The following is a 25,969-nucleotide window of genomic DNA, read 5'->3' on the forward strand; positions in this document are numbered from 1 at the left end:
CCTTTTGTCTGCCCCCTTTTTTAAACAGAGGCGTTACATTAGCTGCTTTCCAATCCGATGGTACCTCCCCAGAGTCCAGAGAATTTTGGTAGTTATAACGAATGCATCTGCTATAACTTCTGACATCTCTTTTAATACCCTGGGATGCATTTCATCAGGACCAGGGGACTTGTCTACCTTGAGTCCCATTAGCCTGTCCAGCACTACCCCCCTAGTGATAGTGATTGTCTCAAGGTCCTCCCTTCCCACATTCCCGTGACCAGCAATTTTTGGCATGGTTTTTGTGTCTTCCACTGTGAAGACCGAAGCAAAATAGTTGTTTAAGGTCTCAGCCATTTCCACATTTCCCATTATTAAATCCCCCTTCTCATCTTCTAAGGGACCAACATTTACTTTAATCACTCTTTTCTGTTTTATATATCGGTAAAAGCTTTTACTCTCTGTTTTTATGTTTTGCGCAAGTTTACTTTCGTAATCTATCTTTCCTTTCTTTATTGCTTTCTTAGTCATTCTTTGCTGTCATTTAAAATTTTCCCAATCTTCTAGTATCCCACTAACCTTGGCCATCTTATACGCATTGGTTTTTACTTTGATACTCTCCTTTATTTCCTTGGTTATCCACGGCTGGTTATTCCTTCTCTTACCGCCCTTCTTTTTCACTGGAATATATTTTTGTTGAGCACTATGAAAGAGCTCCTTAAAAGTCCTCCACTGTTCCTCAATTGTGCCACCGTTTAGTCTGTGTTTCCAGTCTACTTTAGACAACTCTGCCCACATCCCACTGTAGTCCCCTTTGTTTAAGCATAGTATGCTCGTTTCTGACACAACTTCCTCACCCTCAATCTGTATTACAAATTCAACCATACTGTGATCACTCATTCCGAGAGGATCTTTTACTAGGAGATCGTTTATTATTCCTGTCTCATTACACAGGACCATATTTAAGATAGCTTGCTCCCTTGTAGGTTCTGTAACATACTGTTCTAAGAAATAATCCCGTATGCATTCTATGAATTCCTCCTCAAGGCTACTCCATGCGACTTGATTTGACCAATCGACATGTAGGTTAAAATCCCCCATGATTACTGCCGTTCCTTTTTCACATGTCTCCATTATTCCCTTGATTATTGTCCGTCCCACCGTGAAGTTATTATTTGGGGGCCTATAAACTACGCCCACCAGTGACTTTTTCCCCTTACTATCTCTAAACTCCACCCACAATGATTCAACATTTTGTTCATTAGAGCCAATAGCGTCTCTCACAACTGCCCTGATATCATCCTTTATTAACAGAGCTACCCCACCTCCTTTCCCTTCTTGTCTATCTTTCCGAATTGTCAGATACCCCTGTATGTTTAATTCCTAGTCTTGGCCACCCTGCAACCACGTTTCTGTAATGGCCACCAAATCATACCCATTTGTAATGATTTGTGCCGTCAACTCATTTACTTTATTTCCTTCCTGGTAAACCTCCTATGTACCCTAAGGCCTTTACATCTTGGTGCCCAGAATTGTCCACAATACTCCAGCTGAGGCTTAACCAGTGATTTATGAAGTTCCAGCATGATCTCTTGGCTTTTATATTCTATGCCTCTATTTAAAAACCTAAGGACCACACATGCTTTTATAACCACCTTTAAGGATATGTGTATAGACATTTTTTCAAAATCATGCTGTTTGTACCATACTACCTTTCCATATTAGTCCTTCCAAAGTGCATCACTTCACACTTCTCCGCATTGAATTCCATTTTCCGTGCTTCTGCCCATTTCACTATCCTGAAGTCTACAACTATCATCATCACTATCTACTACGTCGCCAAAGCCATTAACCTGTCTTTCTCAGATCCTGAACAACCAGCATTTTGCATTTCAGATTTCCACTATTTATAGTTTTTCCTTTTTATCTCAGTAATATTTGAGATATTTTTATCTTTACTCTCACATGTCAGGATTCCCAATCAGCTCAACCCAGTGTAATACTTACTGAAGCTGCAAAATAGTGGGATGAGGTCTCATGTGGGTTCCACTGCACTGCCCCGATGTCCCACTTGCTCTGCCTTGCAATCTTTCTTGGTACTTCTGAAGGAGCATCTAAATTTATAACATACAAGAAACGGCGCCTGTGAAGAAATAAACGTTGGCAGTGACGAACCAATACTGCTGCGTCCACACAAAGCTTATTCCACTTCTCCCCCACCCCAGTAATGGAAAACTGTTCCTAATGTATTCTAATGAGCATAATTGCACACAGGCAGAACGACTGAACGTACAAAAAGCATGTTCCTGCTCTTGTGGGAAATTTGGATCAAAAATGTTTAATATTCTGGCATAAATGGCCATCTTGTGTCTTCATTGTGGAATAGTGGAACGTGGCCTTGTGCTCCTGTTTTTCCCACACATCGCTGTGTTGCTTTGTGCAGAACTGCCTAGCAATTCCCAACAAGGAGAGGCAGAAAATGAAGAGAAGTGTCACTCACCTCCTCGTGGTTGCTTCAGGGTGGCAGTGGCAGCAAGGACTGCTGTGGATCGCCCACCTGAGCACAACTCGATCAAATCCTATTCAGCACAGGTCCCGGGCACACAGCTGCCCAAAATTCAGCACAATGTGGCCCTCATTTATTTATTTATTCATTCATTCAATCAGAATCAGATACGCTAGAAGGCTGGCTGAGGCATGAGGTAGCTAAATCGAAATAATAGGGGACACTCTGAGATTTTAATAAAAGAGGATGAATGAGGTGGGCACTTTCAGTATAAAAGTACCATTTCCAACCTGAGAACGCTAAAAGTAAAAATTTACACCCACCCCATCACACACACACAGTGAGGGACTGTAATAGGTCTTGCCTCACACAACTCGATGATACTGGTTATGAGTGCATCAGGGAGCACCTCCATATTAAAAATTCAGAAAATGGGCTGGATGCCATGCCAGAGGGACACATCATCATTATAGGCAGTCCCTCGAAATCGAGGAAGACTTGCTTCCATTCTATAAGTGAGTTATCAGGTGACTGTACAGTCCATGACGTGAATTACAGTCTCTGTCACAGGTGGGTCAGGCAGTGGTTGAAGGAAAGGGTGGGTGGGGTGTCTGGTTTGCCGCATGCTCCTTCTGCTGTCTGCGCTTGGTTTCGGCATGTTCCCAGCAATGAGGCTCGAGGTGCCCAGATGCTCTTCCTCCACTTAGGGCAGTCTTGGGCCAGGGATTCCCAGGTGCCGGTGGGGATGTTGTACTTTATCAAGGAGGCTTTGAGGGTATCCTTGAAACGTTTCCTGTGCCCACCTGGGGCTCGCTTGCCGTGTAGGAGTTCCGAATAGAGCGCTTACTTTGGGAGTCTTGTGTCTGACATACGGACAATGTGGCCCGCCCAATTGAGCTGCTCGACTGTGGTCAGTGCTTCGATGCTGGGGATATTGGCCTGAGCGAGAACACTGACGTTGGTGCATCTATCCTCCCAGTGAATGTGCAGGATCTTGCGGAGGCAGCGCTTTGAGGTGTCCACTGTATATGGTCCACATCTCTGAGCCATATCGAAGGGCGGGTATCACTACTGCCCTGTAGACCATAAGCTTGGTGCCAGATTTGAGGTCCTGGTCTTCAAACACTCTCTTCTTCAGACAACTGAAGGCTGCGCTGGCACACTGGAGGCAGTGTTGGATCTAGTCATCAATGTCTGCCCTTGCTGACAGTAGGCTCCCGAGATATGGAAAATGGTCCACGTTGTCCAAGGCTGCGCCGTGGATTTTGATGACCGGGGGCAGTGCTGTGTGGCGGGGTCAGGTTGGTGGAGGACCTTTGTCTTACGGATGTTTACTGTAAGGCCCATGCTTTCGTACGTCTCGGTGAAGATGTTGACGATGGTTTGGAGTTCGGCCTCTGAATGTGCGCAGACACAAGCGTTGTCCGTGTACTGTAATTCGATGACAGAGGATGGGACAACCTTGGATCTAGCCTGAAGATTGAACAGGTTCCCAGTGGTTCTATAGTTTAGCGGGGAGCTTGTTGAGAGTGAGATGGAGCATTGCAGCAAGGAAGATCGAGAAGAGCGTTGGCGCGATGACGCAGCCCTGCTCGACCCTGGTCCGGACGTGGATTGGATCTGTGGGGGATCCGTTGGTTAGGATCACGGCCTGCATGTCGTCATGAAGCAGGCGGAGGAAGGTGCCAAACTTTTGGGGCAGCCGAAACGGAGGAGGACGCTCTATAGTCGCTCAGTCTTGACAGTGAAGGCCTTTATGAGGTCAAAGGCAGCCACGTATCAGGGCTGGTGCTGTTCCCTGCATTTCTCTTCTAGTTGTCGCGCGGTGAAAATCATGTCCGTTGTACCCCTTAGTGGACGGAATCTGCATTGTGACTCTGGGAGGTGCTCCTCAGCCACAGGGAGAAGACGGTTGAGGAGGATTCTAGCGATGACTTTCCCAGTGGCCGACAGCAGGGAGATGTCACTGTAGTTGCCGCAGTCGGACCTGTCCCCTTTTTTGAAGATGGTCACGATTATGGCATCACTGAGATCTCCCGGCATGCTCTCCTCGTTGCAGATAATAGAGATGAAGTTATGCATTCGTGCCAATAGTGCTTCTCCACCATACTTTAGTGCCTCGACAGGGATTCCATCTGCTCCTGACGCCTTGTTGTTCTTGAGCTGACGGGTGGCCTTTTCTACCTCGTGCAGGCCTGAGGTTTTGCTGAGATGGCGGCGGGTAGCATGCTGCGGGATGGAGTCAAGGACACTTGTGTCAAAGGCAGAGTCACGATTAAGGAGATCTTCGAAGTGCTCCTTTCAGCAGGCCCCGAGTGGCTCCCCGTTCTTGGCCAGCAGTGGGGTGGGGCATTGGGTTCTTGGGCCGTAGGTGGACTGAACTGTGGTGAAGAATCTTCACACGTCATGGCTGTCGGCCAGCTGCTGGATCTCCTGTGCTTTCTCCACCCACCATCTATTCTTTAGGTCTTTAGGAACACAAGCTGGGACATGATTCCTCCACAGGTGTCTCTGTCTACCAGTTTTCATGAATAAAACAAAACAGGTATAGGACTGCAAGACACCAGTGATAATAGTGAATGCATCAGGAAAGGAGCCATGATCTGCCCTTCAGTCAAAGGCCAGCAATCCCTCAGTAAGAAATGGCATTGTAGTTTCATAAAGCTAATCTATATCACAATGTACGGTACTCAAAGCAAAAATAAGGAGGTGCATTAAACATAGTTTCAGGGTTCAGAGGGTATTCATGGCCTAACTAGAGCGTCTCTCCCCTTTTCCTAATTTATACAAGACTGCAGGTTTAGATCGAATAGGATATTAAATTGTATCAGGAACATTAACAGGCCTGTAATCAACAGGATAGTGTAGAGTTGTGTGCTGCTGTACTTTCCCCATTACAGAAAATAGGCTGGTAGGTAACAGGATGGAAACGAACACCTGGTTTACCCTCAGTTACTACCCATCCCTGGACGTTTGCTTACCCAGAGAGCACTGCAAGCTGGCCGTGGCAGTTCACAGACATCGCAGTTGCCTAGTATTAAAAAAAAATTACAATTAACATTTTAAACAGATATGCATCAAAGAAGAATAATTTACTCTAGCCTAGTTTTTACATACATCACTGCCAAACCACAACTATATAGAATTTCCAATCACGCACAAAATGCTCCCAGTTGGCCTGTTTTGTGCACTTACAGAACACGGTCACGTTTCATCTGTACATTGTAGTAATCCAATCAATTTGTATGACGTGCTTAGCTTAGAGTTTGTGGTTACTGAACAACTGAAAACCACCACAACCATTTTAACCAACTGTCTTAATCGACATTTCTTGTAATTCCTAATCTTAGCGGATAGGATCCAGCGTTTAGAAAAGCTAACCCACTGCCACCATGGTGCAAGCGCTGCTATAATGAAAAGACGTTTGCGTGCAACACTTCTGCCCACTTCCTTTCATCTCAAAGGGACCAATTAAATGGATTTCACAATCAACACTCACAAAACCTTCCAGTGGGTAAAGCCACTGTCCAATACAACATAACGGACCTCGTAGTCTCAGGTTTAATTCCACTTGTGCCGAGTTGGCAGATTTCAGCCATTGTGTTATAAAGCACTCCCTCCCCCACCACGCAGTTCACACATTGGAACCATTGTTTCAGCAACGACCCGAGATTACAACTAATGATCAAGGTCTGAACAGGGAGGTGGACACACCATTTAGATTTAACTCTTCACACAGAGGGTGGTGAATGTGTGGATCAGACTATCATTAAAAAATGGATAGCACAATCTAATTCAAGGAGGCATTGGATTTTTTTTTGGTGGCAGAAGCAATAAAAGACTTGCATTGCTATTGAGCAATTCATGACCTCAGGACATCCCAAAGCGCTTTATAGCCAATTAAGTACTTTTGTAGTCAGTGTTGTAATGTAGGAACCAGCAGGAGAACCACACTCTGCCTCCGCCACGGGTTGATGGGAGCAGCCGTGAGAACACCAGTGGCAGGTCGGAGCCATAAAAGGAGCGACGAGCGGCGGCCCTGGACAGCGTGGAGGCGTACCACTTCAGGGAGCAGCGCGAGCTGGTGCAGGAGGCTGATGGCAGCGAAGAGTGATGTCATCAAGGTCCAGGATGGTGATTGGAGCGTAGGCATTACAGCAGGAGCAGCAAAGTCGTGGCAAAGGAACGGTGAGAAACTGTAGAGGGACATGATCGGGGCCCAGGGAAGGTGTGAGCTCGGGGCCAGGGGCAGCACAGGCCAGCCCACACTGCGCTGTGTGCACGCAATAGGTCTGTACAGCAGTCGTCTTGGTTAATCCTTGCCACTGGACCAAGACCGAGCTCTGTCAAGCCCGTGTGGTGGCTGGTGTGCAACGGCCACCACGTTAAAAAAATCCACGCACAGGCATCTTCCACCCTTCCAAGACGTAGTTCGGGTCCTTCATTGAAACACCCGTGAACTCATTCTTTTTTGGCGTGGAAGCAAGTCATCCTCGTTTCGAGGGACCGCCTGTGATTGATTGTAGGAACCAGGGCAGTCAATTTGCGCACAGTAAACTCCCAAAAACAGCAATGTGATAATGACCAGATAATCTGTTTCAGTGATGTTGACTAAGGGATAAATATTGGCCAGGGCACCAGGGATAAATTCCCAGCTGCCCTTCAAAATAGTGCTATGGGATCTTTTACGTCCACTTGAGAGGGCAGACGGGGCCTCGGTTTAATATCTCATCCGAAAGACTGCATCTCTGAAAGTGTAGCACTCCCTCAGCACTGTACTGGAGTATCAGTCTAAATTTTTGTGCTCAAGTCTCTGGAGTGAGACTTGAAATGACAAACTTCTTACTCAGAGGTCTGAGTGCTACCCACTGAGCCACAACTGACACTGAAGACATTTAAGAGATAGAACATGGCATTTTTCAATCTTTGGGATTGGCCAGATGTAAAGCAATGGTCTTTTCCAGTCCAATGATTGATTAGTGTGTAACCCCTCCAGCCTGTTATTTTCTATAAAAATGTTTATATTAGGAACATCTCAAGACTCAATTCCCATTCTGTGCAAAGTTAGCTGATTCCAGCGAGTCCAGAGGTTCAGGGCTACAAAACCCCTGGGCTAGGAAGGGAAAATAAGGCAAAGATTCCACTTATGTTCACTACATGGGCATTGATATTGGGAAAGGACAGAACCAAACATCCTGGATCCCTATCGTTGAATAATCTGCCATGGCTCACTTATTAATAATGGCCACCTGGGAAAGGTACCAGTAAGACCTTAACATGTTTTGAAGAGGGAGACAGAAAACTGGTGGCATTTTTTTTTAAAAACAGCAAAATCATCTACACGCCTTGACTAGATTTTAATCAAATACTCACTCCCACACATTTATCATACATTATTCCTACATTACAACAGTGACTATACTCCAAAAGTACTTCATTGGCTGTAAAGCACTTTGAGACGTCCAGTGGCCGTGAAAGGCACTATATAAATTCAAGTCTTTCTTCTTTATTTATCACTATGTATATATTTAGACCAGTTAGCCTAACATCTGTGTTTGGGAAAATGTTGGAGTCCATTATTAAAGAAGCAGTAGCAGGATATTTGGAAAAGCAGAGTCAGCATGGATTTATGAAGGGGAAGTCATTTTGACAAATTTGCTGGAATTCTTTGAGAATGTAACGAACAGGATGGATAAAGGGGAACCAGTGGATGTGGTGTATTTGGACTTCCAGAAGGCATTTGACAAGGTGCCACATAAAAGGTTACTGCACAAGATAAGGTTCACAGGGTTGGGGGTAATATATTAGCATGGATAGAGGATTGGCTAACTAACAGAAAGCAGAGAGTCGGGATAAATGGTTCATTCTCTGGTTGACAACCAAAAGCAGGAATCTATAGACCAGTTAGCCTAACATCTGTGGTTGGGAAAATGTTGGAGTCCATTATTAAAGAAGCAGTAGCAGGACATTTGGAAAAACAAATTTCAGTCAGACAGAGTCAGCATGGATTTATGAAAGGGAAATCATGTTTGACAAATTTGCTGGAATTCTTTGAGGATGTAATGAACAGGTTGGATAAAGGGGAACCAGTGGATGTGATGTATTTGGACTTCCAGAAGGCATTTGACAAGGTGCCACATAAAAGGTTACTGCACAAATTAAAAGTTCACGGGGTTGGGGGTAATATATTAGCCTGGATAGAGGATTGGCTAACTAACAGAAAACAGAGAGTCGGGATAAATGGTTGATTCTCGGGTTGGCAATCAGTAACCAGTGGGGTGCCGCAGGGATCAGTGCTGGGACCCCAACTATTTACAATCTATATTAACGACTTGGAAGAAGGGACTGAGTGTAACGTAGCCAAGTTTGCTGACGATACAAAGATGGGAGGAAAAGCAATGTGTGAGGAGAACACAACAAATCTGCAAAAGGACATAGACAGGCTAAGTGAGTGGGAAAAAATTTGGCAGATGGAGTATAATGTTGGAAAGTGTGAGGTCATGCACTTTGGCAGGAAAAAAATCAAAGAGCAAGTTATTATTTAAATGGAAAAAGATTGCAAAGTGCTGCAGTACAATGGGACCTGGGGGTACTTGTGCATGAAACACAAAAGGTTAGTATGCAGGTACAGCAAGTGATCAGGAAGGCCAATGGAATTTTGGCCTTTATTGCAAAGGGGATGGACTATTAAAGCAGGGAAGTATTGCTACAGCTATACAGGGTATTGGTGAGGCCACACCTGGAATACTGTGTGCAGCTTTGGTTTCCATTTTTACGAAAGGATATACTTGCTTTGGACGCAGTTCAGAGAAGGTTCACTAGGTTGATTCCGGAGATGAGAGGGTTGACTTATGAGGAAAGGTTGAGTATGTTGGGCCTCTACTCACTGGAATTCGGAAGAATGAGATGTGATCTTATCGAAAAGTATAAGATTATGAGGGGGCTTGACAAGGTGGATGCAGAGAGGATGTTTCCATTGATGAGGGAGACAAGAACTAGAGGGCATGATCTTAGTTTAAATGGGCGGCCACTTATTCTGAGATGAGGAGAAATTTCTTCTCTCAGAGAGTTGTAAATCTGTGGAATTCGCTGCCTCAGAGAGTTGTGGAAGCTGGGACATTGAATAAATTTAAGCCAGAAATAGACAGTTTCTTAAATAAGGGGATAAGGAGTTACGGGGAGCAGGCAGGGAAGTGGAGCGGAGTCCATGATCAGATCAGCCATGATCTTATTGAATGGCAGAGCAGGCTCGAGGGGCCGTATGGCCTACTCCTATTTCTTATGTTCTTATAACTCTTTTAGAGTCTACCTGCAAAACATAAACATTAAACTGTGCCACCCGACCTGGGTGACACACCAGACATTTACAAGGCCCTTTTTTTCCTTTTTTTGTTTTTTTTTTGTGTTTATTGTTTTTTTTTTGTTTTTTTTTGGGCACTAAAATCACAATTTCTCTGGTGCCCCCTATAAAAGGGAAGGGGACACTAAAAGCACCGGCAATTAAAACAAATTAAACTTTAAAACGTAAAATCAAATTAAAATTTGGTTGCCGGGCGTGATGATGCACTCCAGTCCCTCTTATGTTCTTATAATCCTCTGTGTTTTAATAACACCTGGATTGTTTATGAAGTATAATTATTTAATCAAGTATAAGATTTTATTATGATCACACAAATAAATGAGGCTTATTTCTCCAACAAGAAATCTAATTATTAGTGAAAATGCAACAGCCTGTGGATACCATACTCCACTTTTCATAGAGAGTGTCCATTAAGAAGCCTTACTGGACAGCCCTTACTGTTTCTCCTGGTCACTGGGTCAACCCAGAAGTACGGTCACAAGTGGTTAACTACTGTTACCATTTATAGTTTAAGAAAAAAAACAGCAAGAATAACTAAGCATCTTTCGTCAGTATATAATGGGACCGTACACAAGGATAGTTTCAAGAAGCCAAGTTTCAAATCTTAACCAAATCCAGACGTGCAATTTGCAATGTGTGAGAATAGTTTGAAATTAAGTTGAAGCGACCACCATAATGAGAGGATTGCCTATTTAAGGCAGGGAGGGAGGGCGGAGGGTGCTGGGCCCGCGCGTGCGCAGTCTCACTGATTCGGCCGGCCAGAAGCACAACTTCAGGCCCGCCGCCTCTCGCCAAACGCCACCCCGGAACCCCAGCAGTGCCACGGCTGCTTTGCGCGGAGTTACCTGCGAGTCCCTGACCTCCACCACCACATTCTCGCTGCTCCAGCGAGCCGCCATGTCATGGAGCCCGCGACCAACAACAACACCGTGCGTCATTGCGCTGCACGTAACATGCGCGACGTCAGCCACTGCCCAGCATGCATCGCCCCAGGCAGGGCCCTCCCAAGCAGCAGAGGCCTGGCAAGGGTCTGTCTGAGCAAGTTCATAGGGCGTGCAACCCTCATACTGCACACTGCCTCAAACTCCAGACAAAATGGCACTAACTGGACAAGTTTTGGGAAGCTTGGAGTTCTGGTCACCACATTACAAGAAAGATGTGATTGCACTAGAGAGAGGGTATAAGGGAGATTTACAAGGACGTTGCCTGGACTGGAGAATGTTAGCTATGTGGAACGATTGGATAGGGTGGGTTTGTTTTCTTTGGAACAGAGCAAGCTGAGGGGTGACCTTATTGAGGTGCATAAAATTATGAGGGGGTCTAGATATGTTAACTAGAAACAGTCTATTTTCCTGAACAGAGGGGTCAACAACTGGGTGTGGGGGGGGACAGAGGTTTAAAGTAAATGGTAGAAAGTTTAGAGGGGAAATGTCTTCACCCAGAGGTGGTCTGGAACTCACTGCCTGAAAGGGTGGTAGAGGCAAACACCCTCGCCATTTAAAAAAATACTTGGTTGTGCACTTAAAGTTCTGTAAACTACAGAGCTACAGACCAAGAGCTGGAAAGTGGGATTAGGCTATAGCTCTTTGCTGGCCGGTGTAGACACAATGGGCCGAAATGGCCTCCTTCTGTGCTGTAAATTTCTATGGGCTAGACTTTCCACTTTGCTGGCTATCGGCCAAAAAATGGGTGACGTTCCAGCCTTGGCGATGTGTCAGCCTTCATGTTCGCTGGAACATTGTCCATTTTTTGGATCACAATTTTCGGCCCAGCATTGTGGAAGATAAAGCTTCCCTAGCAGCGGCATTCTGCGCATGCGATTTAAAAAAAAATGAACAAGTTTTCCTGCGTTTCGGGAGGTCAGGGGTCATCCACACGTGCAGAAGGCAAAGAGAGAGGGGAGGGGAGGGGAGGGGAGAGAGAGAGGAGGGAAAGTGTGTAAAAGAGTTTACAGGTCATTGTAGTTCATTATAGATTTAAGGAACAAATCAAAATGGATATACAGACAACAGTATTAAAGAAAATTTATTTGGTTTTAAGAAAAAAAAAATGTCTTCATCCAGCGGCAGTGATGTGGAGGGGGGGAGGTGCGGGGCAAGGCCTTTCTCCGATGAGACAAACGAGGCTCTCGTTCAGGAGGTGCACTCCCGGTAGGCCCTACTAACCCGGGCTGGGCATAGGAAACCTCCACCCCGGGTCTACAGAAAGCTCTGGGCCGAGATCGTGGACGTTGTTTCCTGCCGTCCCACGAGGAGAGGGGGCCCTACCAGTGACAGAAGTGCTGGTACAGCCTTGTTGAATCAGCAAGAGTAAGTACAGATTTGATAGTGTATTGATGAAGATTGTAATTATAATAGTAAATCTCCTGGATTGAATTAAATTTTGTAAATTCTTACAAACATATATATATTCCCTGCTAAGGTCTGGACAGGGCTATGAACCTGTGCCCTTTTTAAGTCTCTCTGGCTGCTGTCACTTACACAGGGTCCCAGCATGGACTGAGGGAGAGTTGCCCTTGCTCACTGTCTGCCCTGGGACACTTTTGTACATTAGCTCCTACCATTGCTGAGTTCAATGGCAATTGTAGTATAGAGAGATGTTTGTTTCAAGCTGTAGCTCCTAAACATGCCGATCTTTGTTATAACCGTGCATCAATTGTGGATCCTATTTGCATGTAACGTTTGACACTTGTCATTCCATGATACTACCTCATCAGTTAGCTTATGCCATGCTCTTTTCACGTTTGCAGAAGATGATATCTAATAACAGAAGTGAGCAGAGGCGCACCGGAGGGAGCACTGCCCAACTTTCGCAGCTGACCTCGAGGAACGAGGCACGGCACTTGTGGGTTCCCACAGTCGCTTGGCCACCACTCATGGTGTTGCGGAACCCTTCCATGCATCACGTGAGTAATGTGTCAAACAGTTTTAAAGTAATGTACGTCATTTAATTATAATGCCATATACAAATCATGCCATGTCATGCATACAGCCTTTGTGCTACTCTCAGGTTGACAACATAAGAACACAAGCAATAAAAGCAGGGGAGGTCATCTGGCCATCTGCCCCTTCTCTGTGCGCTCCCCATAAACCCTCACTCCCTTATTCTGTCCATCTCCGACTGATGCGGCCGCGACAGCTCTCTGGGGCATGTTGCATTAATATGTAACGTCTCTCGGTAACAATTATTGCAGTAGTGCTGCTCCTCCTACGTATGCCAGCGCAGTGCAATGTGTACCCTTCTGTTCTAATAAGCTCAATTGTGCTTTGAAGGTCAACCAACAGAGATGCAAATGGAGGCCGCACATGCACCTGCACCTTTACAGGTGTCATTCATCACGGGTGGTGGAAGGAGGACAGTACTACCGAACCAGGGGAGGAAGAAGTTATGGAAGAAACTGAGGAGGGTGCCCCGTTCATCCCAACAACAGTGAAACTTTGTCGATTGCTACCGAAGAGGTACCGGGACCAAGCGACGTGCAGCCGGCAATGCCAAAGCGCTTTACAGTGCGCGTGCCGACCCCACTGAGGTTGGGTCAGCGAGTTCAGCACTCGCATCCAAGGGCCGATCTGATAGAGGGCTTGATCTCCCTGTGCGAGTAGACAGTCGCGATTAGTCGCAAACATTTCCAGGCCTTTGTGGAGTTCACGCTGGGCTTTTCCCAGGTGTCTGCTATCCAATCGGAGACAATGCAGCAGATGCTCCTGGAGATGCGTGCACAGATCACTGCCACCAATGCCTTGTGGCATGCGTTGTTAGCTGAGCACGGCGCTGCACCCCAAGGTGCTGTGATCGGACACACCACAAGCTCCAGCACACAAGCGAGTCAGGAGGAAGCACTTCCTTCTGACTCGGAAGACGATGCCCAAGCTTCGTCTTCCCCTCCAACACCCTCCCAACAGCCGATAGCACCACCATCACCCTCACCACAGCAGGAAGTCTTGACGTTGCCCACTACACACCAGCGTCGTCTCGGTACCCAGGGACCAAAACGGGTGGGTGAGGCTAGGACACTGGGTGGGGATCAGGATCTGGAGGGAAACGTAGCCGCAGGTAGGGAGGGGGGGTGTTATTGTTATTGTGCTTGTTATCTCATTGTTACTGTTTTTAAATTCATTTTGGGTTATAATTAGGGGTGGGGTGGGGGAGGGGGGTTGTTAAAGTGAAACTGTTACATTATTAACATTTTTAATTGAATTTTACAATTGTTGTGCATTGTCTTATAATAACATAAGTTAAGTTAAAACATTAATGCAAATGTTGTACAACAATGGCCAGGCCAGAGCAGACAAGGATAAAACGTAAATGCAACTTTTGTCTAACTGTAACCGTAACTGTGACTGTCCCCAATGTAAGTTTATGCAAAGCATTCATTTATGAGCTGCTAGCGCAACAGCTTTGCAGCTGCGTAACTCCCACAGGGTTTATCCAGCCTTCTTGGGGGTTGGGGGGGGGGGGGGGGGAACCATGGATTCATCGCCAGGCTGATTGTCCTCCCCGATATCCTCACCAGCCTCCTGCTCCTCGTCGTCAGCCTCTTTTACCTCCACTCCTTCCTGAGGTGGACCAGTAGCCCTATCTGGCATTTGTTGTCCTCTCCTTATAGCTAGGTTATGCAACATGCAGCACACCACAATAAACTCAGCGACCTGGTAGGCTGCCTCCAGAGTGGTCCAAGCATCTGAAACGCTGCTTCAGCACTCAATTGTCTTTTCAACGCTATTGCGTGTAGCTATGTGGCTTTTGTTGTAACGCTTCACGGCTTCCGTCTGGGGATTACGCAGGGGGGGGATCATAGGGAAGCTTATAAAGTCCATCCTGCGAGCGTAAAGGGCTTCAGTCACCTGTCAAATGGAGCAGTGTGTGGCGTGCTCTGAGATACCACAGATGTCGCCAGCTGAAGCCTGAAAGGAGCCAGATGCGTAGAAGGATAGTGCTGCGGTAACCTTTACCTCAACAAGCAGTGCGGTCCTGATGGTGCTGGTAGGCTGCAGATCCACCTTGATGAGCTGGCATATCTCATCGATGACCTCCTTCTGGAAGCGCAGCCTCCTAAGGCACTCGTTATCAGACAAATTGAGGTAAGATTGCTTTTCCCTGTACATTCGACGGCTGTACGTTCTCCTCCTCAGTCTCCGCATTAGTCTGCCACCTCTTCGATCGGCCCCTTCACTTAACGCAACTTCAGACGCCAGCATGTGAAGTTATAAGTAATGGTAGAGAAGCTACAGGTCCCATCACTATCATTATTATCACTATCACTGTTGTTATAAATGCCCTTGGTACTAAATAAATAACCCTAACCCTAAATAAATATACATACAAATATAAGTATAAATGTGAGTGGATCTATCAGTAAAAGGCCCTTAAATAATTCTCAAATTATAAGCCCCTTGTTTAAGCTGCCTCCTCACTTCCTCCGACATTCAAAATGGCGTCCGTAGTGCCGAGTTTTGTGAGGAAGGCCAGGTAAAAGCAACTTTTCGCCAGCGATCTTTTTGGCGAGTGATCAACCTGGCGATGTGCCAAAAGTTGGGGTGGGTGATGTGACCCGAAAGTTGGGCTGGCAATTTTCCGGCGATGTTCCAGCCCAACTTTCCACTTTTTCATCAAAATGGGCGAAAGCCTACCGTTTTGGGCGATATATGGACACTAGACCAGCGATGTGAAGTGGAAAGTCTAGCCCTGTGATTCTATAAGCTTACTGTTTTAGGGACAAGAATAGGCCATAGGAAACATAGGAACAGGAGTAGGCCATGTAGCTCCTGGTGTCTGTTCCGCTATACATTGGGATCATGGCTGATCTGCGACCCAACTCCATATACCCGCATTTGGCCCATATCCCTTAATACTTTTGCTTAACAAAAATCTATCAATCTCAGATTTAAAATTAACAATTGATCTAGGATCCGTTTGCGGAGGAGAGTTCCAAACTTCTACCACCCATTGTGTGTAGAAGTGTTTCCTAATTTCACTCCTGAAAGATCTGGCTCTAATTTTTAGACTAGGTCCCAAAGTCTAAGTCTCCCCAACCTGCGGAAATAGTTTCGCTCTATCTATTCAGTGTCAGCTGTTGCTCAGTGGGTAGCACACTTGCCTCTGAGTCAGAAGGTTGTGGATTCAAGTCCCACTCCAAGGTCTTGAACTCAAAAAATCTAAGCTGACACTGCAGTGCAGTGCTAAGGAATCCCATGGCACTATTTTAAAGAAGAGCAGGGGAGTTATCTCCGGTGTCCTGGTCAATATTTATCCCTCAATCAACATATCAAAAACAGCTTATCTGGTCATTATTTACCCCGACATAAAACCTTTCCCTGGTGGGTCGGGTGTAAGCTGTTTGTGGGAGCTTGCTTGTGTGCAAATTGGCTGTCTGCATTACAACAGTGACTACATTCCAAAAGTACTTCATTGGCTGTAAAGCGCTTTGAGACGTCCGATGGTCGTGAAAGACACTATAGAAAATCCAAGTCTTATTTTTACCCTAACTGTTCCCCTTAATATCTTGAAAATTTGGATCAAGTCATCCCTTAACCTTCTAAATTCTAGGGAATGCAATCATCATTTGTGTAATCTCTCCTTTTAATTTAACACTTGGGAATCCGGGTATCATTCTAGTAAACCACGCTGCAGTCCTTCCAAGGCCAATATATCCTTCCTAAGGTGTGGTGCCCAGAACTGCTCACGGGTACTCCAGGTGTGGCCCCTCAAACCTGCTTTGCCATTCAATTGAATGGTTGATCTCCACCTGAACTCCATTTTCCCACCTATTCTCCAATCCCTTGATACCCTTACTAACAAAACTCTTAGCAATGTCAGTCTTGAACACTCCAATTGACCCAGCACCCACAGCCTTTTGGGGCAGAGAATTCCAGGTTTCTACTACCTTTTGTGTTTTAGTGGTTTAAACTCTAGCAGTACCCTGACACATTCTTGGGCATGCCTGAGCCTTGACTGTTCACCACCTGTATTTAGGTTCCCTGGGTTTCTACAGCTGTCCCTCTTGGAAGAGAGTTTGGACTCCATTATGAGCCAATCAGATTTTCAACCCATGCAGCTTTCTCAGACTTAACGATAGTAATAGATTTTTGCATATGTCAGACATCCAGCTGGCCAAAAAACCCACTATGCAGCAACAATTTGTATTTCTATAGCATCTGTAACGTAGAAAAATGTTCTAAGGCACTTCACGGAGGCATCATCAGACAAAAATGGCACTAGGCCAAAAAAGGTATTCAGAGGAGGAGTAACCAAAGGCTTGTTCAAAGAGGTGGGTTTTAGGGATGGCCTTAAAGGAGGCGATATGGACTGATTGCATACATAGCATAGTGAATGCTCTTCTGCAACTGGCAGAAGATCCACTAAAACTCAGTGGAAATGGTGTAAATAGAGTTTATGCCATTCTCTGAGGTTTCTGCAGATCTTCTGCCGAAGTAACATTGAGCAGTAAATTTTAATACATTTCCGTATGTAAGACCCCCTGACGGGAGTAGTAAATGTTAATATTTTCAGAGTAAATTCCCCCAGTGTAGGAGCAATACGTTTTATTGGCCCAGATGTTGCAGTAGAAGTAATGGTGAGGCTATCAGCGCACAACATGATTAATGAGTAAATTGACAACAACCTCTGGCGACCGCACATAGGCAGTTAAACCCAGAAATCAGGAAGTTACTGTTCAAGTTGTCCTGCTCCTCTAGAAGCTTCGCTATAACAGTATTTCTCTGAGGGAGTTGGCATTCAAACGCATGAAAGGTCTGAATTTGCGATACTTGCCCACTAGAAAATGTTAGGGCTCGTCCATTCAAGTGTAAATAAATGTTTAACGGCATGATAAGTCTTAATTACTACTACTAAGTGTGGAGTCTCATTCCTACATATTTAATTATTGTTGGTGATTGAAAAAAATTTAAACATTTGTAAAATTAAAAATAATTTTTTACTTTTTCTTTCTGTCTCTTTTATCTCTCTCAATCCCATATTTCTTTCCCTTTATTTCAATTTTTGTACATGATTTGGCATTGAATTAAATATTCTAACTAATACTTCCATCTCAGTAAGGATTCTTCAATCTGATTGGTTAAGGAGAAAAACAGTTGCTTGCCCTGTTCATATAGGTCCAAGATTCCCAGACTACGACACCATATTGTTTTGGATTTCTAATAATTGCAAGTTCCAGTTCTAAAGCTCATAGAAAATCTGTGGGCAAGTGTAATGAAAGGCTGGCATTTTTTATTTGCCACTGACCGCAACGATGTTCTCAGTGTAATAGTATCATAAAGTTTAAATTAGCTATGGAAAAGGACTTAATTGGAGGAAGGCCAATTTCAGTGGGATGAGAACAGATCTGGCCCGGGTAAATTGGAATCAAAGATTGGCAGGCAAAACTGTAGTGGAACAATGGGCTGCCTTTCAAGAGGAAATCGTTGGGATACAGTCGAAGTACATTCCCACTAGGGGAAAAGATGGGGCAACTAAAGTCAGAGCTCTCTGGACGACGAAAGAACTAGAGAGTAAGATGAAGCAGAAAAAGAGCGCTTATGACATGTCAGGTTGAGAATACAAGTGAGAATCAGACTATATATAGAAAGGTAAGAGGAGAAGTGAAAAATAAAATAAGAGGGACAAAGAGAGTGTATGAGAATAGAATGGCAGCTAACATAAAAGGTAATTCAAAAGTCTTCTATAGGCATGTAAATAGTAAATTAATAGTTAGAGGAAGGATGGGGCCGATTAGGGACAAAAAAGGAGACCTACGTGTGGAGGCAGAGGATATGGCTCAGGTGCTAAATGAGTACTTTGCATCTGTCTTCACCAAGGAAGAAGATGTTGCCATAGACATAGTAAAGGAGGAGGTAGCGGAAATACTGGATTGAATAAAAATTGATAGAGAAGATATTAGAAAGGCTGGCTGTACTTAAAGTAAATAAGTCACCAGGACCAGATGGGATGCATCCTAGTACGCTGAGGGAAGTGAAGGAAGAGATCGCAGAGGTATTGGCCACAATGTTCCAATCCTCCTTAGAAACGGGGTGGTGCCCGAGAACTGGAGATTTCCAAAAAAAGGTGTAAAGATAAATCCAGCACTTACAGGCCAGTCAGTTTAACCTCGGTAGTGGGGAAGCTTTAAGAAACAATAATCAGGACAAAATTAATAGTCACTTGGACAAGTGTGGATTAATTAAGGAAAGCCAGCATGGAATTTTTAAAGACAAATCGTGTTTAACCAACTTAATCGAGTTTTTTGATTAGATAACAGCAAGGGTTGATGAGGGCAATGCGGATTTCCAAAAGGCAGTCGACAATGTGCCACATAATAGGCTTGCCAGCAAAGTTGAAACCCATGGAATAAAAGGGGTAGTGGCAGCATGGTTACAAAATTGGCTAAGTGACAGGAAACAGAGAGTAGTGGTGAATGATTGTTTTTCGGACGGGAGGAAGGTATACAGTGGTGTTCCCTCGGGGTCGGTTCTAGGCTTTTGTTATATATTAATAACTTGGAGGTGGGTGTACAGGGCACAATTTCAAAATTTGCAGATAAAACAAAACTTGGAAGTATAGTGAACAGTGAGGAGGGTGGTGATAGACTTCAAGAGGACATGGGCAGGCTGGTGGAATGGGCAGACACGTGGCATATGAAATTTAATGCAGAAAAATGCGAAGTGATACATTTTGGTAGAGAGAATGAGGAGAGGAAATATAAACTAAAGGGTACAATCCTAAAGGGGATGCATGAACAGAGAGACCTTTGGGTATATGTGCACAAATCGTTGAAGGTGGCAGGGCAGGTTTAGAAAGAAATTGAAAAAGGTTATGGGATTCTGGGCTTGATGAATAGAGGTACACAACAAAACGTGGAAATTATGATGAATCTGTGTAAAACACTGGTTCAGTCTCAACTGGGGTACTGTGTCCAATTCTGGGCACCGCATTTTAGGAAGGATGTGAAGGCCTTAGAGAGGGTGCAGAAAAAATTTAGAAAATGATTCGAAGGAAGAGCGACTTCAGTTATGTGGATAGACTGGAGAAACAGAAACATATAAAATAGGAGCAGGAGTAGGCCATTCGGCCCTTCGAGCCTGCACCACCATTCAATAAGATCATGGCTGATCATTCCCTCAGTACCCCTTTACTGCTTTCTCTCCATACCCCTTGATCCCTTTAGCCATAAGGGCCACATCTAACTCCCTCTTGAATATATCCAATGAACTGGCATCAACGACTCTCTGCGGCAGGGAATTCCACAGGTTAACAACTCTGAGTGAAGAAGTTTCTCCTCATCTCCGTCCTAAATGGCCTACCCCTTATCCTAAGACTGTGTCCACTGGTTCTGGACTTCCCCAACATCGGGAACATTCTTCCCGCATCTAACCTGTCCCGTCCCGTCAGAATCTTATATGTTTCTATGAAATCCCATCCTTCTAAACTCCAATGTATAAAGGCTCAGTTGATCCAGTCTATCCTCATATGTCAGTCCAGCCATCCCTGGAATCAGTCTGGTGAACCTTCTCTGCACTCTCTCAATAGCAAGAACGTCCTTCCTCAGATTAGGAGACCAAAACTGAACACAATATTCCAGGTGAGGCCTCACCAAGGCCCTGTACAACTGCAGTAAGACCTCCCTGCTCCTATACTCAAATCCCCTAGCTATGAAGGCCAACATGCCATTTGCCTTCACCGCCTGCTGTACCTGCATGCCAACTTTCAATGACTGATGAACCATGACACCCAGGTCTCGTTGCACCTCTCCTTTTTCCTAATCTTCCGCCATTCAGATAATATTCTGCCTTCGTGTTTTTGCCCCCAAAGTGGATAATCTCACATTTATCTACATTATACTGCATCTGCCATCACCTAACTTGTCGAAATCACTCTGCAGCCTCTTAGCATCCTCCTCACAGCTCACACCGCCACCCAGTTTAGTGTCATCTGCAAACTTGGAGATATTACCCTCAATTCCTTCATCCAAATCCTTAATGTATATTGTGAAGAGCTGGGGTCCCAGCACTGAGCCCTGTGGTACTCCACTAGTTACTGCCTCCCATTCCGAAAAGGACCCGTTTATCCCGACTCTCTGCTTCCTGCCTGCCAACCAATTCTCTATCCACATCAGTACATTACCCCCAATACAATGTGCCTTGATCTTGTACACCAATCTCTTATGTGGTACCTTGTCAAAGGCCTTTTGAAAGTCCAAATGTACCACATCCACTGGTTTTCCCTTGTCCACTTTACTAGAAGCTGGGGTTGTTTTCCTTAGAGCAGAGAAGAATGAGAGGAGATTTAATAGAGGTGTCTAAAATCATGAGAGGTCTAGACAGTGTAGATAGAGAGAAACTGTTCCCGTTGGTAGAAGGGTCGAGACCCAGAGGACTCAGATTCAAAGTGATTGGCAAAAGAACCAAAGGTGACATGAGGGAAAACTTTCTTACGCAGCGAGTAGTTAGGATCTGGAATGCACTGCCTGAAAGGGTGGTGGAGGCAGACTCAATCACTGCTTTCAAAAGGGAATTGGATAAGTACCCAAAGGAAAAAAATTTGCAGGGCTACGGGGAAAGGGCGGGGGAGTGGGACTAGCTGAAGTGCGCTTGCAGAGAGCCGGCACGGGCCAAATGGCCTCCTTCCACGCTGATTCTATGATAAGTCCCTCCGTATAGGAGCAGTAAATTTTATTGCCCAGATTTTGTGGTCAGCAGTGAAGGGATGGCACTGGCCGCTGACCTCAAACAAAGCTGCCCACAAAGATTTAGCAGGCTCGAGAGCATTAATTTCCTCCATTATGATGTGACTTTGAATCTGGCGCCATCTGGCAACAGTGCAGGCAGCAAATTGGCTGATCCGCCTATCAGATTGAAGAATTCTCACAGACCGTAAAGCAGGGATTATAATTCACATTTTAGAACAGTGTACAGAAAGCAAAATAAAGAGTGGGACATACACATGGGATAAAGGTAGAAGCTGAAATAACATAAACAAACATTAAAAAAGTAAAATAAAAATCTATTTTTATTATTTTTAAAATCCAGAATCCTGAAATGTTCTTCTGAGGGAGTGAGACTCCACACTTATAAAATTAGTTTTTCAGGGCCAGTGAGGTTGTTCAGCAGTAATTATGACTTGCTACGCCGTTAAAAACTCAGTTACACCAAATTAAAAATGGTAACATTTTCAACTGTTTTTGCAGCGACAATAGTGCGTAAGAAGTTGAAGTTCAAGTCAAATCACAGATTCTGTGTTGACTCCATCTGCAAAGACTGCAACAGCGCACCCTTTGGAGGAGGATGATGTCACTGACAGCAACTTCTGGATTTCCGCATTTAACAAAGCATGAGCAGATGCCAGAAGTTGCCTGGTTCCATTCTTCTTCATCGTAGGCAGTCCCTCGAAATCGAGGAAGACTTGCTTCCACTCTTAAAATGAGTCCTAAGGTGGCTGTACAGTCCAATACAAGAGTACAGTCCCTGTCACAGGTGGGACAGATAGTCGTTGAGGGAAAGGGTGGGTGGGACAGGTTTGCCGCCCGCTCTTTCCGCTGCCTGCGCTTGATTTCTGAATATTTTCGACAATGAGATTCGAGGTGCTCAGCGCACTTCCTCCACTTAGGGCGATCTTTGGCCAGGGACTCCCAGGTGTCAGTGGGGATGTTGTACTTTATGAGGGAGGTTTTGAGGGTGTCCTTGTAATGTTTCCTCTGCCCACCTTTGGCTCGTTTGCCATGAAGGAGTTCCGATCATTCTTATTTATCTAATTGTAGCCAGACAATCATCTGCAACAGCTTCTCTTCTCACCCCCGCATCGTTACCTCTGGTGTCTCCCAAGGATCCTTGGCCCCCTCCTATTTCTCATCTACATGTTGCCCCTTGGCGACATCATCTGAAAACACAGCGTCAGTTTCCACATGTACGCTGATGATACTCAGCTCTACCTCACTACCACTTCTCTCGACCCCTCCACGGTCTCCAAATTGTCAGACTGCTTGTCCGACGTCCAGTTCTGGATGAACAGAAATTTTCTCCAATTGAATATTGGGAAGATCGAAGGCATTGTTTTTGATCCCCGCCACAAACTCCATTCCCTAGCCACTCACTCCATCCCTTTCACCACTTCCTGTCTGAGGCTGAACCAGAGTGTTCACAACCTTGGTGTTATATTTGACCCAGAAATGAGCTTTCAACCACATATCCGCAGCATAACTAAGCCCGCCTATTTCCACCTCCGTAACATCGCCCGTCTCCGCCCTTGCCTCAGTTCGTCCGCTGCTAAAGGCCTTATCCGTGCCTTGGTTACCTCTAGACTTGACTGTTCCAATGCACTCCTGGCTGTCCTCCTACATTCTACCCTACGTAAACTAGAGGTGATCCAAAACTCAGCTGCCCGTGTCCTAACTCACACCAAGTCCTGCTCACTCGTCACCCCTGTGCTCACTGACCTACATTAGTTCCTGGTTAAGCAATGCCTTGATTTCAAAATTCTCATCCTTGTTTTCAAATCCCTCCATAGCCTCTCCCCACCCCATCTCTGTAATCTCCTCCAGCCCCACAACCTCCCCGAGATGTCGGCACTCCTCTAATTTTGTCCTCTTTGTAATCAAGGATATTCATCACTCAACCATTCGTTGCCATGCTTTTTGTTGCCTAGACCCTAAGCTCTGGAATTTCCTGCCTAGACCTCTCCACCCTCCTTGAAGACGCTCCATAAAACCTATCCCTGACCAAATTACCTCATTTCTCCTTATGTGGCTTGGTGTCAAATTTTTAATCTCATAATACTGCTGTTAAAGACGTTATATAAATACAAGTTGTTGTCAGTTTTACACAGTAATGACGGCGAGTGCTGACAGTTTCAACCGCATTCCAGGCCAATATGTTTTCAGTGTCAATCCCCCAGTATAGGAGCAGTTAATTTTAATGTTTTCAATGTAAAAGCCCCCAGTATGGGAATACTACATTTTAATAAGTATGGAATTAGGAGGTGGGCGACAGAGAGTCGAGATAATGGGTATGTACTTCAATTTGTAGGATGCGAGTAGTGGTGTCTCCCAGGGATCTGTACTGATGCCTCAGCTTTTTACTATATTTATCAATGACTTGAATGAATTAATATCCAAATTTGCTAATGACATTAAATTAGGTGGCACGGTAAGTAGTGTAGATGGGAGCAGAAAGTTGCAAAGAGAAATTGATAGATTGATAGATACCATTGACCAGAAACTTAGCTGGACCAGCCACATAAATACTGTGGCTGCAAGAGCAGGTCAGAGGCTGAGTATTCTGCGGCGAGTGTCTCACCTCCTGACTCCCCAAACCCTTTCCACCATCTACAAGGCACAAGTCAGGAGTGTGATGGAATACTCTGCACTTGCCCGGATGAGTGAAGCTCCAACAACATACAAGAAGCTCGATACCCCATCCACCACTTTAAACATTCACTCCCTCTGAGGGAACAAGGGTTCACATTACCTGAGTACCTCAAATTTTCTGTGACCAGTACACAATGAGTTAAAAGTTAAAACAACTTTCTGCTGAGTATGGGTTGTAAAATGTGTAAGGGCATTTTAAAGCAAGGATATCATCACAGGAGAGTAAAATAGTAGAATGTGTAAGAGTTAGTCAACCATATCTGTAATGGTCTGGAATATGTCAGCTTGGTCACTTGCGTTTAGTGGAATGGGAAGAGTTTCAGAAGGCAATATACCCATGGTGATAAAATGATTAGAATGCCTGTTTGTTTAGTTTATTCTGTTGGCATTTGTGTGTACCTTTGCTGAACTATGGTTTATTGATGGAATGTAGTGATCAAAGGTGAAACTGGTATAAGAGATGTGAGTGAACCACTGTTCAGCAGCTCTCGCTCATACTGGAATGGTGTATGTTGTAGGTATTAGGCACCCTAGGGCAACGGCACCTGTAGGATAAGGTTAGAAATACACCTGTAGTATAAGGTTAGAACTAAATATGTAACTTGTACCATAAAATGGCTACCAGTGAAGCCTCAAGGGATTTCTGTTAGCTGAAATTAGACCGCGTTCTTGGAGACTGATACTTGTTGTTTCCCACACACAGGACTAGAAGCAAACTCTGCAGGTGTCTCTAAATCAGCCAGGCCTCAGGACTAAATGTTCTGTTGAAAGTAAGGACAATACGACTCTGTAGCAGGATTGAGATAAGGAGGCTACCCAAACACAGCATCCAAGGACAGTAAGATAAGGGAGGCTCAGGCCATGTTACAAGACATGAGTCATTCCTAGCAACACATCTCTTGGCAATACATGAGCCACTTTACGTTTAGAGACTAACTCTATCTATTGGTCTAATGTAACTGTAGTAAACTGTTGTATGTAACTGTAGTAAACTGTTGTAAAACATATAAAGATCCATGAAACCCTTTGTTCTGCGGAGTGAAGTGCCTGGATCCAGTCCTGAGGCTTCCTCCCCGTTGGCGTTAATAAAGGCCGCATTGGCGTTGGAACTGACTCTGAGTGTTGAGTGATTCTTCTGATAAAACACTAACACTAACAGTGTAGTATGGAAAGATCTGAGCTGTCATATGCTTTTGTGAAGTATGAAAAGACCTGTGCGCTCACGCTGGAACCGTGAAGTGTGATGCCTCACAGAGCCCATACTGGCTGTGGATCGTATGGAGTTTCAATAAAGTCCTGATCCTGCAATGCTACAGCTGAGTGTGCGAAATCTGGCATTTAAAGTGACGAGCCGAAAAAGAACAAGAAAGCAGTCAAATACCCTCCACCACCGGCGCACCGTGGCTGCAGTGTGTACCATCTACAAGATGCACAGCAGCAACTCACCAGGGCTTCTTTGGCAGCACTTTCCAAACCCGCGACCTCTACCATCTGGAAGGACAAGGGCAACAGGCGCATGGGAACACCATCACCTGCACGTTCCCCTCCAAGTCACACCATCCTGACTTGTAAATATATCGCTGTTCCTTCATCTTTGCTGGGCCAAAATCCTGGAACTCCCTCCCTAACAGCACTGTGGGAGCATCTTCACCACACAGAGTACAGCGGTTCAAGAGGGTGGCTCACCACCATCTTCTCAAGGGCTTTAAGTGCTGGCCTTGCCAATGATGTCCAAATCTCATGAACAAATTTTAAAAATTGAGTGGGCAAA

General features: G+C 45.0%; 1 protein-coding gene and 1 long non-coding RNA gene across 6 annotated transcripts in view; one reads left to right on the forward strand and one right to left on the reverse strand.

Annotated features, from left to right (window-relative positions):
- Positions 1–10,778, reverse strand: part of wdr59 (WD repeat domain 59) — a 101,414-nt gene extending 90,636 nt beyond the window's left edge. For all 5 annotated transcript variants that reach the window (XM_070897840.1, XM_070897839.1, XM_070897841.1 and 2 more), the window contains exons 1-3: positions 10,691–10,778; positions 5,467–5,516; positions 1,987–2,122 (exon numbers count right to left, since the gene is read on the reverse strand). In XM_070897840.1, coding sequence (XP_070753941.1) covers positions 1,987–2,122; positions 5,467–5,516; positions 10,691–10,744 — 240 coding nt within the window. In that variant the 5' untranslated portion in view covers positions 10,745–10,778. The remainder of the gene's footprint in view (positions 1–1,986; positions 2,123–5,466; positions 5,517–10,690) is intronic.
- Positions 10,679–25,311, forward strand: LOC139278747 (uncharacterized). Its single transcript, XR_011596345.1, has 4 exons — positions 10,679–12,154; positions 12,595–12,750; positions 13,118–13,303; positions 24,902–25,311. It is a non-coding gene; the product is annotated as an uncharacterized lncRNA (long non-coding RNA).
- The last annotated feature ends 658 nt before the right edge of the window (positions 25,312–25,969 follow it).

The sequence above is a fragment of the Pristiophorus japonicus genome, chromosome 13, assembly GCF_044704955.1.
Source record: "Pristiophorus japonicus isolate sPriJap1 chromosome 13, sPriJap1.hap1, whole genome shotgun sequence".
Taxonomy (NCBI): domain Eukaryota; kingdom Metazoa; phylum Chordata; class Chondrichthyes; family Pristiophoridae; genus Pristiophorus; species Pristiophorus japonicus.